General features: G+C 45.0%; 1 protein-coding gene across 2 annotated transcripts in view; it reads right to left on the bottom strand.

The window, feature by feature from the left end:
• The window catches only part of MGMT (O-6-methylguanine-DNA methyltransferase), a 138,035-nt gene extending 123,267 nt beyond the window's left edge, over positions 1–14,768 (bottom strand). For both annotated transcript variants that reach the window (XM_082286585.1, XM_082286586.1), the window contains exons 1-2: positions 14,710–14,768; positions 6,698–6,741 (exon numbers count right to left, since the gene is read on the bottom strand). In XM_082286585.1, the coding sequence (XP_082142711.1) occupies positions 6,698–6,721 (24 nt within the window). In that variant the 5' untranslated portion in view covers positions 6,722–6,741; positions 14,710–14,768. The remainder of the gene's footprint in view (positions 1–6,697; positions 6,742–14,709) is intronic.
• Between the last annotated feature and the right edge of the window lie 1,104 nt (positions 14,769–15,872).

Genomic DNA, 15,872 nt, shown 5'->3' with positions numbered 1-15,872 from the left:
AGAGAAAGATTTAAGGCCTGTGAATAGCACACAGGATCCATGCAATCAGAACAATCTTACAATCTACTCCTGTTAATATCTTGATTAATCATCTACATTTTCACCTTCCAAAAGGTACTGTTTCACGAGAACAAAGAGTTTATGTTCTACAAGTAATTTTACTGCAGGGAAGAAAGAAGGGAAGAGTTAGGTAGCTGTTCCACACCAGAAATAGTTTAATGTATTGGAATACTAGTATCACTTTGCTACACTGGAATAAAAGCTAGAGGGAATGAGAAACATTTAATTCTCAGTCTTTTTTGCTAATTATGAAATGTTTGATTTCTTTCCAAGCTAAACCAGAAACTTTTCTAAAAGCTGCTTCCCCCTCTTGAAAAAAAAAAAAAAATCCAAAGATTTCCAACTAAATAGAATGGTGTGAACTCCAAAGGATTATGTGGCTGGGGCTGCCCCTGGATCCCTGGCAGTGCCCAAGGCCAGGCTGGACATTGGGGCTGGAGCAGCCTGGCACAGTGGGAGGTGTCCCTGCCATGGCAGGGGTGGGATGGGATGGATTTTAAGGTCCCTTCCAACCCAAACCAGTCTGGGATTCTATGATAAGGATGCCCTGATCCAAACAGGTCCCTGAAGGTTTGACATCTTTATCTGGACAGTTGAAGATATAAGAAAGTTGTCCTGAAAGCCAGGAAGCTTCTTGTCCAAAAAAACTAAGGGACGGCTGCTGCCCACTGCAACCCACAGGGAACTCTGAGCAACATCACTCATTCCTTAATGGAAAAAGTAATTTCTGAGGCAGGTAACACACAATTCCAGTACTGCCACACTCAAACATCACAGTACCCTTAAACATATGGAAAACTGCCCACCCAAGCAAAGCCAAGTGGCTCACAGGTTTTAAATAAAGGCAAAAGCTAATTTTTCAGGAAAAGAAGGTGTTGCAGTCGTTGCTTAAATTCAAGAAGAAAGTCTTGAGACAAAACAACCCTCGTGGTAGCTAATCGGATTTGATTTTGTCAATATACCTGCTAAAAAATAAAGTAACTTTTAAAATTACCTTTCCTGTTCTAAAATACAAGTCCTTTACATCCTGCAGCAGGTTCCTGTGAACTAAACCACCCCTGACCTGCACACAAGACACCTCTACCCCCTCCACAACCGCTGTCTCTGCTGTGTTTATTTCTTCTTCCTACAGCACCCAAAACAAACTTTCAGCTTTCCAGAATAAAGCACTGGAGATCCAGGTCCATGGAATTCTGTGTTTGCTGCAGGAGTAATAAACACCTCCCCAGCTGAGCAGCAGGGCTGAAATCCAGGTGAGGCTCTCAAACAAAAGCTGCACTGAAAGCCTGCAGTGCTCTCCTGGTATCTCACTGCTTCTCTGAGTAAATCTAACCCTGGTTAAGCCAAACGTGTAACTTCAGAGGGTACGAAAACAAAACCTCCTCATTTCCTGGCTCGGGGAGGTTTGGAAAGGAAATGTCAGACAGCCTGGAAGCAAATCCAGGGTTAGTTTGGGGTGATGCAATTTCTTTACCTTCCAAAGAACTAATCCCATAAAAAATGTGAAAGTACAGAATCACGCTGCATATTCTGAACATATACAAATATACACTGGCATAAACACTCAAAATCAGTCCCCCTCTCCCCTTATCCAAAGGCCCACTTCACACAAGCTCCTGAAAAACCAGGGGGATACGTGTTCACATGGAGCAACATTTGCTTTCTACAGCATTTAAAAAGTCTTCGACGAGAGCAAACACGTAATTCTTTATTAAACAATCAAAGACAACAAAAGCAAGTTTCTGTTGTCCCATCGCATTATCCTGCTAATCCTCTTTGGATGGCAACCAAAAGCCCCCGAAATGCCAAGCTAGGGAAGTGCCTTTCCAAGCAGTGGTCGCCTCTGGCTCTTTGGCTGCGCCTTCAGTCGACTGCTTTGGCAGACGGGAGCAACGACAAATTCCCAGCATCCAGGGCTGTGCCTGACTGCTTTATTTTACTGGAAGGGCACTTTAATTGTAATAAACCCATTTTAACTCCTCTGGAAGGGGCAGGTGGGTTACTGCTCCTGCTTTCCAGACTCAACAAGTGCTGTTTTCAACTCCATCTGCTGCTCATGCCAAGGCTGGACTGGAGCCGGTGTCAGCAGGTACTTGAGCACCAGACCCCAGCGGGCTGTTCAAACAGGAATTCTGATGGATTATTTCCTCCAGTACTTCTCCAAAAACAAGTAAACACATCCTGCATCTTTCTCCAGTTATTACTTACACAGGAAATTTAAATGGGATGCAAGCACAGCAGCCACGTGGCACTTCAATCATGGATACCATAAAAAACCACATATGTATATATATCAATAGGATATTTATGTTATTTTCTATCAATAGCATGAAGATTAACACTTGATGATCTTTGAGGTGTTTCCCAACCCAAACAATTCTCTGCTTCTATTTACACTCAGCACAGAAGTAGAATGACATTAAAAACAATGGTGTTAATTAGTTGTAAAAATTACTGCTCATGGTGAGGACACGGAGTTCTTCAGGGCATCTCTTCAAACTATGGGCTGCCAAGGGATATTATAATTAATTCGAGTCAAACTGGGTAAGAAATGGAGCACCAAGAGGAGGGCAAGTGGACAGGACAGGGCCAGATATTCCTGGAATAATCCAATTCTGGCAACAGGTGTGTGCACCCCATTAGTGGGTACCTGCAAACCCCAGCAGGAACCAGCCCGAAAGCCACGTGTCCTGGTGCAACTTCCAAGGGGTGTGGAAGCACACTGTCCCTCTCATCCTATCAAGGACCTGCCACAGGGATTAAGTCCCTCTGCTCCTCATTTTTGAAGCTGGAAATCAGAAGGTTCAGTTAGGAGCACTACAAAGCAATGTTATACTTTGCTGAGTCCTTCAGTGTTTTAATGTTCAGTCAAAGGGAATGAAACGCTGAATTTTTTATACTCATAATACATATTTTAAAAAATAATTAAGGAATGTGCTTCCAAACAATTAAAGAAACAAATATACTAAAGAATCAAAAATGAGAAGTCTTGTCTCTTAAAAATTAGAAGGTCCCCCCAAAAAACTACCTTGTTGCTACTGGGTTGAGTTTTAACAAGTCCCTTTCAAGTCAGGACATTCCACGATTCTATGAAATCCCATGCAAAGGGAAAGTCATGGTGCAGTTGTCTGAACTTCCAGATGCATTCATCATTTCAGGAATTCAATTCAAGGTATTAGCTATGTAACTGGTCATCTGTATTTGGTTTTAATTCCCTCTGTGCTGTGTCCAGTTCTGGGTTCCTCAGGACAAGAAGGACCCTGAGGGGCTGGAGCATGTCCAGGGAAGGGAACAGAGCTGGGGAGGGGCTGGAGCCCCAGGAGTGGCTGAGGGAGCTGGAAAGGGGCTCAGGCTGGAGCAAAGGAGGCTCAGGGGGGACCTTGTGGCTCTGCACAAGTCCCTGACAGGAGGGGGCAGCCGGGGGGGTCGGGCTCTGCTGGCAGGGAACAGGGACAGGAGGAGAGGGAACGGCCTCAGGCTGGGCCAGGGCAGGCTCAGGGTGGGCAGCAGCAGGAATTTCCCCATGGAAAGGGAGCTCAGGCCTTGGAACTGCCCAGGGAGGTTTGGAGTGCCCATCCCTGGAGGTGTCCAAGGAATTCCTGGAGGTGGCACTCAGGGCTCTGGGCTGGGGATGGGGCACAGCTTGGACTCGATGGGCTGGGAGGGCTTTTCCAACCTCAGGGATCCTGGGATTTGAAGATCCACTCCTTAAAAATCATCGAGGTGCTTGCTATAAGAGTGTGTTTACACTTTTCCATAAGAGGTTGTACTTTGAGGCACAGGGAAATACAAAATTAACTGCCCAAATCAGCAGTTATAAATCACCTGATATAAATGCACACACACAGTGAGACTGGAGTGCTCAGCTCTTACAGGCTCAGCTTGGATGTAAATACATGGGAACTACTCCAATACAAGGAAAACAGATGAAATTTTAATCAAATGAGCCTCGTATCAGGGTCAGGGGAACTGAAAATGGGCTAAAAATGAAAAAAAAAAAAAAAAAACAAACCACAGCAGAAGAATGACTTTAATATTGGGTAACATTTCAAGTTTTTATCACCTAAATCCACAAAATTCCTGATCTGCTCCTGCTTGTCTTCTCTGCAGAGCTGGAGTGAGGACCAGCTAAATAAAAGATAATGCAACTAGGCATAACACAATAAAAGATATTACCTTCCCAATGCATTATTGCTGCCAATTATAAGAATCACTTCAACTTAATTTCAAAGGCACAATCACCCTCAACTGTAACAGTCTCTTTTTTAAATTTCAAACAGTATTACATTAAGGCAATAACTCACCTTCCAGCTATAATATCAGTCTCCCTTATTGCAAAAATACATTTCATAAATACTTCTCATCGACAAGTCAAGCTAATTCAGGTTAATTTTATTGTATTTTGGTGCTATCTCACATTTGTGTGCAATTACCTTTATCATTTTATTGCCGTGCCAGAAAGTAATCAGAACAATTATTTGAAAAAGGAGGGGTATAAATTCTAAATCACACCTGCTGGCATTTTTGATAAAATAGCAGCTTTATCTCAGGAAGTGGCAGGGACATGGGATAAATCATGCATCAGTCAAGTGCAGCTGACCCCCAAGTGCATTGCACAATATCAGGAGTGCTTCAAAAGAAACTTTCCTATATAATCCATCATTCTTTATAATACCAAAATAGCTCTACCTGAAGAGTAGGAGCTGGAGAATAATAACAAAATAAATCTAAGCAATATGAACAAAACCATTAATAGTGCTCCTTAAGCTGAAGGAGAGTCAGGAATCTTGAGTTGTGTGTGAGGAAAGAACTTCACTGAAATTTCTGAAGTGAGCAGAGCAGCAAAATGTGTATTAGGAATTCCCTAAAACCACAAAACACAGGGAAATAAATGTGCACAGAAGAGGTGCTGAAAAGACTCGTGTAAAAATACATGAGTGTAGTCTTGGTACACACACATCTGGATTTTCCTGCAGTTATCCATCCCTGCCTGATTTGGGATAAGGGCTTCACTATTAACAGAGCAAAGCATCAGGGTCAGTACAAGAATCTACTTACAAGTTCAAATTTAATCCAGGGAGGAACACAATGGCATTTAGAATCCTCTAACGAAATACAGAAATTGCCACACTGTCCTAAGAACACCAATCCCCCCTCCCCAAAATTCCTAAATCTGGAGATACCCTGAGGTTTGGTCACCCAGAGCCCAGCCACCTTTCAGCCTCTTCCAGCCAGAGCCAAACTCATCTCTGGTCACTGGAACAAAATCAGGGACGGAGCGGGAGGCGCAGACAGTGATTACAGAAAATTCCCACGTCTGCCTGCTTCCCAAACCATTTCTCAGCAACCTGCTTAAAAACTGTTCAGCACATTGCACGGGTGATAATTGATTCCTGCAAAGCCCACGGCCAGGCACACGCTGGGTGTCACCCCAACACGGGGCTGTGCAAGCTGATCACACACTAAAACCAGCCCAAAAATCACCAACTACATCAACACATGAATATTTAACAGGCACCCAGAGCACAGGCAAGTGTCTGCTCGGTCCCCACAGCGGAGTTGGGCTGTTTTACCTCAAACCTTCTGTCTTCCCACATATCAAAAGGGAAAAACTCCCCATACAGCTCAAGCTGCACCTTTCAACTCCATGTGAGAGTTGGGGAAATGAAAAGGTTAGATAATAAATTATTAGTTTCATGTCACTTGCCTGCTATATCACACCTAGCCTGCAATGAGAGGGAACCAGGGATTCTTCCTACCAAGTATTTCTCTGCTGAAAGATGTTTGCAACTGGAAGATGCATAGATATCACTGAAGAGATGATTGTTCAAAAGAAACGAGTGAAGCAAGAATTTATTTACCTGAATTTCTTCCTCAACCATTCCGTTTTAAAAAACAAAACCGATTTGCTTCTGTAGAAAAGAGGTAAACAACACAAAACAGCAAAATACTCCTTTCCTAAGCCACATGACATTATGTAAAGCAGATTAAAACCACAAGAGATGCCACTATTAAGACATTTAGAGCAGGGACAGAAGTTGCCAACAGGAATAGTTAGGAATGCAGGTGTGCTTGTACCAGAAATGTTTTCCTAGAGGAGCATCACTAATGCTACAAAAATAGATATTCTACACACAAAAAAAAGGCGTTTGTGTCTTCAAAGTTCACCTCAGCTATTTCAGGGAGACAGCTATAGACTAAAATGTGTTGATGCCCTTCTTTCAGCAGCATAAACTGTCTGAATATTTGGATAAACATCCAGGTTTCCTTGTTTTACTATAATGTCACTGACCTACACTTACATCCCTGAAACATCAAGCCTCAAAATTAAGCCTGTTTTTCAGGGAGGTGTTTATTATTAGGGAATGCAAACAGCAACACAACGGAGAGAGTAGCTCTGTCCTGTTATTTATGCTCTGTGGCAGATGGATACGTGCTGGGGAAAGGTCCACTGATGCCTGTTACCAACCATGACAGAGCTACAGAGATTTACAATGCAGCATCAATCTTGTCAACTGGATTCCTAATCCTGACTGCTGGGCACTGGGGAAAAAACAAACTATGTTACGTGAACTCTTTTGTAATGCTGGACTTCCAGTGGACACCTCAATGCAAAGGGACTGCACTGGGAACTTACTTTTGGAATGAGCCTCGATGCCATCGTGGAAGAAAAGGCTCCACCTGGAAGGAAAAAAAACAAAAAAATTCCCAGTTAGTTCATTAAATTTGAATTCCACAGGGAGAGCTGAATATCCAGAATATTACTTCTCCTACAACCACCTCTGTATCAGTTTTTTAAATGAGCTCTAAGTTTCAGTACACAGAATTTCCAAAGGGAGTCTGGTTCTTTACAAACAATGTTGAATTTTAATGTTAAGTCACCCACTCGTCATGAGTCAAACAAAAAAATCAACAGATGGCACATTGAAGAGTATTCCACAACAAGCACTGCACAACTCTGATATTTGGAATAAGAATGCCTCAAAAGATAAAAGTATTAATTGAATAATTTTTTACAGGCTGTCATGTACTTCTAAGTGACTGAGTAAAATAAAGAGCCTTTTGTAATTTAGGAAATGCCACATTTTAAGGCATGAAAGTGATTTTAAAGCAAGTGATCGTGATATATTCTGGGTTTAAAAGCACAGATTTCACACCACTGCGTACCTAAAACATTTTAGCTTCAATTATTATAATTCTAGCCTTTAACATCATTTATATAATTAAGAAATACAACTGGTTCCTTGCTGCTCTCCCCCTGGAAACAAAGGATATTTCTTCCTTCTTTGGCATTTAGCTCCCCCCCCCCATGGTTTTTTTCAGTGCCACTTAGCTAAGGTCACTCTGGCTTTGAAAGACGTGGTATAAACACTGCATTTTTTTAAAATCAGGGAGATTATGTGCCAAAGCTCAGCTTCAGAACCCTGCCTCACAGCCAGCCTCAACGGGAACTGCTCCTCTTCCATCAGGGAACTCCCTCCAGCATGGGCAGGGATAACTGTATCCACTTCAGGAATGGCAAATCTCTTAAAAATGAAATTCCATGAACATGCCAGGCTCTCCAAGACTTCTCCAACACGAAGTCCAAGGCACTGACAGAACACACGGCCACTTCCCAACCACTTCAAAGCAAACAGCAACATTTACTCTTAATACTGCATCTTCCTTATTTAAACTGTTTAAAATTAAGAGGAGTAATTAGTATTTTAACTGTAGCAACAAGGCAGGCATTGCAAAGAGAACTCACTGCATTTTTAAATGCAGGTCAGGCAGATGAGCAATCTAATAGCACTACTTAAAATATCTGCCATAGAGCTAAAAATAAAATGGCAATTTATTTCTATCATCAGTTCCGAGTGTGTCTTTCAAAGCACCCAGCAACGCTCAGGTTTTTTTAGATCTTCCTGAAGGGTAAAGCTGGAATTTCTGCCTCAGTAATCAGATTTATCCAGAAGCTCATTTCAAACCCTGGTTGAGCTCCATCTGCTCACCCAACAAGGCTTTCCTTGGCTGACAAGAACCTGGGCAAAGCCAGTAATGTCCAAGCCATGGTGGTTAAAAGACCTACGACCTGAAGCCAGATTGAGGAAACCCAAATTTTCCAAGCCCTTGGAAAGTCCAAACCATCACTCCAAAAAGCACCTCAACCTTGCAAAGACTGTCTTTTTGGAGGAGGTCAATACTTCACATGGAGCTGAAGGGCTCTCCTAAGGCTGACTTCGAAGGCAAGAAGCCAAAACCTCTTTGGAACGACACACACTGACCAAATTCAGTGACACCATTTCCATGGCTGAGACACCAGAATCAAACCTCAAAGAACTGAAACCTTCATGCCAGCAATTGCTTCACCAAAATGGAAAATCCCCTCCCCTACTTGCAGAGTGGGATGAACTGAAGGGATTAATGAGTAGTACAGAAAAAAAAAAAGAGTAATCTGTCAACATCATCACCAGGTCAGAGCTGCCTGAGAAGGACCAGGGATGTCCACCTCCATCTCTCCTGCCTCAGCCCACCTAGGCCATTCCAGCAAGATGCTCCTAAGTTCCCCACAACCTCTGCTCCCACCCAGGAGCTGTGCAGTGCAGGAAGCAAATACATCCCATCCCACCCTGTGAGCATCCCAAACCTCTGGGTATGTCAACAGACCAAAACCATAAAGAAAAGTCAGAGGTGACATCAAAAACAGATCCTTGAAGGGCAGGAAATTTTCGAGCCAAGTTCTGCTGGTGATCTAGAACAGAAGTCCTTGGGCTTTGAGATACTTCCCTGCCTCTTTTCCCACAGGACTGCAGCCTGATGAGTGCATGTGATGGCACTAAGAACTCAGATTAATAAAAAGTATTTTTTCTCAGTTCATCAACTTTTAAACACTAAAGGAAGATTCTCCTTGAAGGATAAGTCCATGGGATCTTCAACAGAACACTCTGGTTCAGCACCAAAATTAAAAACCAGCCATTACACCAAGTGACTACACGAACAAAATTCCATACGAAAACATTTAAAGTACATTAGATTTTTGGTCAAGATGAAAGCCTGGGAAAAAAAAAAAATCCAGCAATCTATTCTAATTGGGTTCCCATGGTAACTGTACAATTGGGTTTTTCAGTATAACATCCCAAAGGCCCAATGCACACATGTAAAATATACTTCAAACAGCCGGAATTGTTTTTACATTACAGCACTCCCAGGAAGATCAATTACTATACATCCCCACCCTAACTATTAGTGGCAGGAGATGTTAACACTATTGGCCATATTAACATAAGTCATGTAAAAAACCCCACATATCACCATCATTATATAAAACTAATTACACACTTCAGATTCATCAAACACGTTCCGAGTAATAAACCAATACCGGGCTTGTCACCAGATCATGTTTACTGAATGTAAGAAATCAACCCCAAATATATGCCAAGCCATTTTTGCTTCTCATATTGATCCCAAGGATAAACAGAATCCATCATTAATAATTACATTATAAGATGACCCAGAGGGTTAATCATATTCTTAGAAAGTCTCGCTATGGAATCAAATATAATGGCACAAAAAGGCAACTGAAAAGCATTTAAATCCAGGGCCAGGTGCATTAGCAGTAATATAAAATAAAGTACATTAAACTCATGCAATCAGTGAAAATAGTACAATTGGTATGTTCTAAAAAAATAATAAAACAACCATTTTTTACTTCCCTGGGAAGGTGGGCAGGCCCTGGCACAGGGTGCCCAGAGCAGCTGGGGCTGCCCCTGGATCCCTGGCAGTGCCCAAGGCCAGGCTGGACACTGGGGCTTGGCACAGCCTGATCTAATGGAAGGTGTGGGAGCAGATGTTCTCTAAGGTCCCTTCCAACCTGAATCATTCTGGGATTCTATGATTTATTTTAAAAGTTTGTTTCAGATGAAGCACTTTGCCTTGTTGGACCTCAGTTTCACCTTCCTAAAGCACAACCCTGGCCATAGACCCAGACTTTACTTCTATCCCACTGTCTAAACCTCAAAGTTAAAAGGAAACGATGATCCAGGCTGACTAAGCCGGATTCAAAACCAATTAATTCCTTTACATCCCAGAAAAAAAAACCCCACCAAAAAACCCCAAACCAACAAGTGTGGTTGTTAAATTCCATCAACCAGAAATCTTCGTATTTCATGAAGTCAGCCAAGAACCAGAAGTATTCCTGGTGTCAACAGGAGACTGTGCAAGGGATTTCCCTTTTGCCCCCACCCTTCCCACTGCGTCACATCTGCTCATCCTTAAACCCAGCAGAGCACAGCGAAGGGAATATGAAGTTGTGGGAATTGTTTCTCCAGGACACAAGTGACAGCAGAGGTGTCCTGTCCCCAGCAGCAGCCCACGGCTGCCAAGGCAGGCTGGTGCTGCCCATGTACTGCCAGATGCTGAACATGCATCTGCTGGTTTTATTATGTGAAACAGAAAAATTAATCTTTTAACAGGGCCTTAAGTATACTTTAGGTGTTTATTAAAAAGTGTAACTAATCAACAGACCTTCTGCACACTTGAATGTACAAACAAGCCAAGATAAGAGCGCTGTTTGCCTTGTGCTGACTGATCTAAAGCACTCCGATAATTTCAGTATTGCTGCTGATGATTATGCAGCAGCAGCATTGACAAGACAGCACTAATTCTTGCTATCTGCTAATGCAGGGTTACCTGGAGGGACCTAAATCTGCAGGTGGAGCATGGAGATGGCAGGATCCACACAACAAAAACAACTCTGACTCCAGTGGGCTGTGCTAATATATGTATTAAAATACTGATTGCATCCATCTGCACTAAAAAGGGGCATTTGTATAAAAATGAAAAGCTAAAATGCCTCCATCAGATCAAAACTCAAATTATTATTTGCCTCCATCAGATCAAAACACAAATTATTATTTATTGCCCACTACCAAGCTGCTCAAGACTCCAGGTCACTGGTCAATGCTGCTATTTTAATATTCAACTCCTGTTCCACTCCAAAAGCAGAGAAGAAGTCAGAACCTTTGTTTTAATGAACTCCCCTCTTCTTCTTGGCAATTAAAGGTGATTTGTTCAGGTGTTATTAATCACCTTCAGAACCTCAGCTGCATGTCCAAGGTTTACAAGTGACTTGAAAAGATACCTGAAATTATCTGTATCATTTAATCTGGCCCAGGACAAACTGACAGCAGATAGTCCTGAGAGCTATCAGGACTTGGCACTTTAGCTCTGCTCATACAAAGCAGTAAACAGGGAAACAACTCAAAACAGGATTACTAAAAAACATCAAAATAGCGACATATTCCAGACAACTTTTCCAATTACCCAACTTCATTAGAATCCAAACCCACACAAGCTTTACTGGCCTTCAAATACATTTCAAGCAGTTGCCTGGACCACACGCAGCTCAGTTTTAAAACTGCATTTTGCATTTATGAAAGGTGCTTCAGCACAGGATTGGTTTTATGGTTTGGTTGTTCCTCCAGCTGTGTGTTTAACTCATGCTGGCCCAAGCACACCTGTGCTGGGTGATAATGTCAGAAATACAGGTGACTCAATTTAATACAGGTTTTTCTTCCATTAGGAAGATTTTACCCATAACACCCTCAGATAAATTAGCACCACTGCCAAGCAGCAACATTCCCAGCTATCAGCAGAGGGAGGAAATTCAGGTGTGGAATTCTGCTGTAAGGACACCAAGCCTTTCACTTTTCAACTACAGCATTAATGAAGTTAAAGCTCCCAAACCCACCCCAAACACATGCTGAAACCTGTCACTACCGAAAAGATTCCAAACCTCCCGAAATTAAAACTTTATCCTCCATTTTCCCACTAGTTACATTCTCCTCACCAGCCCAGATACCTTATGAACACTGGGTAAACGAGAGAATTGCACAATCCGTCAATAAAATAAACGTATTTTCAACTCCTGTCCAGATGACTCAAGTTGTCAGTAAAAACTGCCACCAGCGCTGCGCTTGCAGAAAAATGTCCATAAATGCATTATTGCGACTGGCAGATCGATGTCCATAATAAAAACAAATAGAGTTAACAAGTGCTGGCTCCTCCGAGTTATGCCACGGCTGGGATGTGTCTCCAGCTTCCCCGACAACTTCTGGGAATGGGCAGGGCACAGAGAGGCACCTGCTGTCTGCTCCAGCACAGGGAGCATCCTGATGCAGGAAATCTCTGAAGTATTAGAGGGAATATTAAAGCCTTCACCATGGATTTAGAAGTTTCACACGCTCAGAATTTGACGTGGGAACAGAGCCCCTGCTCAAAAGGCTCAACCACCTGCCCATCATCATCATGCTGGGAAGGAATTGTTCCCTGGGAGGGTGGGCAGGCCCTGGCACAGGGTGCCCAGAGCAGCTGGGGCTGCCCCTGGATCCCTGGCAGTGCCCAAGGCCAGGCTGGACATTGGGGCTGGGAGCAGCCTGGCACAGTGGGAAGTGTCCCTGCCCGTGGAAGTGGATGGTCTTTAGGGTCCCTTCCAGCCCAAACCATTCTCTGATGCTGCTCTGTGAACGATGAAATGAGAGATGTTAACAACTCACAAGCAGAAAGGCTTTTTATTTCAGAAATTAAGTGTCATTTAGGTCAGCGGTGTCCCAGGCAGAGCAGCTGACTGCTCTGGAGGCTGCTGTTTAATTTTAAACAGCCCAACACACCTGGACCTCCCATTTGTTCCCATGAAGCTCTTACAGCACCAACACCCGAACAACCACCCTGCTGAAACCACCTTGCAGCCACCAAAAGGTGAGGACATCACCAGAGGTGGAGGACAAAGCTGACAGGGAATTATGCACTGCCAGACCAGCCAGCACCCTGAGGGTTAATTCACATGCATCAGCTGCTCTCACTTCTCCAAAACCCTTATTGTATAGGAAAAAAGCCACTACAAAAAGAGCCATCCATGACCTTGACACATTCGCCTTTGCATTTTCGGCATCACTGCTTCTCCTAGGTGTTTCCCCTGCCACCAGCCAGTTTAACCAGAACTGCTCAGGTGCAGCCTTTCCACCTTCCCATAAAAAAACTTCCTGCTTTTCCTGCACAAGTCCTTAACTCAGCCATGCAGGGCAACCCCAGGAACCCTCCCAAAGGGCAGGAGCTTCTCCTCCAGGCTCTGATCCCCTCAGTGATGCCATTAACTGATCCTCTACATACGTGAAGCATTAAACGGTGGTGACAAGTTAATTAGAGACTTATCAAGAGGTAAAGTAGCCACGGTAACACAAGTTGCACTCTAACTACAACAGTTTCCTATAGGGCTTCTGTTCAGTTGCTGGAGTAATTGGTGTAATTAACTTGTCATGGGCCAGAATGCAGACAGGAATTGCTAAAGCCACCTCACAAGCTCACACAGCCACATCTTTTTCCTGCTAAAACTTGATGCTTTTGGTGGAACTGTCCATATTCGGAACATTTCTGTTTGAAAACAAAGCAAACAAAACTTTCACTAGCAGAAATTATGCCACAGACTGACAACATTCACAAGAAAATGATGTTTTTAGAAGCTTCCCACACTGAAGGGGTGGGTTTTGCCCCAGAAAGAATAAGCCCACATCCCCAATTTTAGTCCCCAGTGCATCAGGGAGACAGGCAGTGCTTGGAAGCCAAAACCTCCAGCAGGTTTACAAGGGAGCTGTCATTTCAACAGACCCCTCCAGAAGATGACCCTCGTGCAGGGCGAGCACAAGCCTGGACACAAAAGGTAGTTGAGAAATGACTGTCACAGCCTCAGTATAATGCCCCAGCATATAAAATTGAGATTTTGCAAAGTGAAACACTGCAGAGACTGGACCTCACCATTCAATAAGAGCTCCACCCTGCAAAAAATAAGATACACACTACCAAAAATAAGGTTTATTTGGGAGGAGCAAATAAATTAAGTAGTTCTTTACATTTACCGCGCTTTAAAAGCTGCATGCAGTTACATCATTGTAACTATTTTAAAACACCTGCAGAGCTTAGCTTTCATATCAGTGGTAAGAGGATATTTCAACCTTAATATTAATTTGCTATGTATTACAGAGTGGGTCAGGCTGGGAGGGACCAGAGCGGGTCATGGAGTCCCACCCCCTGCTCCAGCAGCGCCATCCCCGAGCACATGGCACTGGGCGGTGCTCAGATACTTCTGGAATATTCCCAGCCACGGAGACTCCATAGCCACTCTGGGCAAGCTTCTGGGCAATTATTTTGGGGCAGTTTCGTTCTAATCTGCCCGGAGCTCATGCAGCAGCACCGCCACCCGCCCAGCCCCGCACCGCTGCCCCCGCAGCCGCGCACGGGGCACAGCACCGCCCGCACCGTCCGGGAATGTCCCAGCGAGGGAACTCCGGCCCTTCCCGGCGCAATTATGGTTGGGGGAACACAGTGGAAACCTGCCGTGACCCCAGGCCGCTGCCCTCCATCCCCCCCAGCAGCACTCCAAGGAGAACCAGCGCGTTTTTCGGAGGCCGCGCTCCCCGCAGCCCCAGACCCGCTGGGTTTGCGCTCGCCGGGCCCTGCGCGCTCCGGGCGCGGGGGCTCAGCATCCCCAGCTGGGACCGCTCGCCCCGCGGCCATGCCCGCCTGCCCACCCTCCGGGCAGCTCCCTGCATCTCCCTGGCTCTCCCTGTTGGTGCCTGCGGTCTCTGGCTGTCCCTGGAGCTCTGGGTCCCTGCGCACCTGCCCGCGCCCGCCGATGGCCGTGGCCGCTCCGCACAGGCCGCGCTGCCGGGGCGGGGCCGGGGCCGCCCGGAAGCCGCAGCCGGGCGGGGGAAGGGGAAGAGGCAGAGCCGGGCAGGTGCAGGGAGCTCCGGGAGGGATCCTGGAGGGGCCTGGCTGCTGCTGCTGCTCCCCGCTCGTGTGGCCGGAGCGGAGGGGGCGAATCGCCGCCGATGGAGCCCGCCTGGGGCTGCCCGGCCAGCGCGGCTCGGCCGCGTCACACGCGTGGGAGAAACGCGGAGTTCTGTAAAAATCCATCCCAAAGCAGCGATCTGTGCGCGCTGACACAGCTGGGGGTGTTCATGGGGAGAAGAGAAGGCTCCAGGGAGACCTTAGAGCCCCTTCCAGTGCCTAAAGAGGCTTCAGGAGAGCTGAAGACAGACTGGGGACAGGGGATGGAGGGACAGGACACAGGGAATGGCTTTAAACTGAAAGTGGGGAGATTTAGATGGGAAACTGGGGAAGGAATTGTTCCCTGGGAGGGTGGGCAGGCCCTGGCACAGGGTGCCCAGAGCAGCTGGGGCTGCCCCTGGATCCCTGGCAGTGCCCAAGGCCAGGCTGGACATTGGGGCTGGGAGCAGCCTGGGACAGTGGAAGGTGTCCCTGCCATGGCAGGGGTGGCACTGGGTGGGCTTTGGGGTCCCTTCCCACCCAAACCATTCCATGATTCTGGGATTTGCAAAATTATGGGTAAAAGCCAGGGAATTGGAGCTGAAGGAGAAGCATTTGGTAAATACAGTTCCTAGAAGGAGACATGGAGGAGATAAAGAGTGAAATGCCAGAGGAAAGTGAACTTACAGTGAGGTTTATTTGAGGTAATAAAACTCAGAAGAACAGGATACGAAGTGCCAGTAAAGTTTGCAGCACAAAACCACTAATTTTCAAGCTGGAGAATCTTTCACAGTCTCCATCTGAGTTCCATCAGCAAAAATTTTATGAGTTTTTCTATATGATTCAGAAACTATCACAAAATGGAGGAAACCACGAGGGAAGGATTGGAACAATATTTTAAAAGTCATTGCAGAATTCTGGTAATCCTTTTTTCATAGGGAAAATATGTAAATAAATATAGAATTAACAGCATTGAGATAGTGTCTGTGTGTTAAATCTGTTTCTAAAAGAAA

The sequence above is a fragment of the Coloeus monedula genome, assembly GCF_965178545.1.
Source record: "Coloeus monedula genome assembly, chromosome: 8".
In the NCBI taxonomy this organism is placed as follows: Eukaryota; Metazoa; Chordata; class Aves; order Passeriformes; family Corvidae; genus Coloeus; species Coloeus monedula.
Note: the sequence above shows the minus strand (reverse complement) of the source record. Positions and strands in the feature narration are given on the sequence as shown.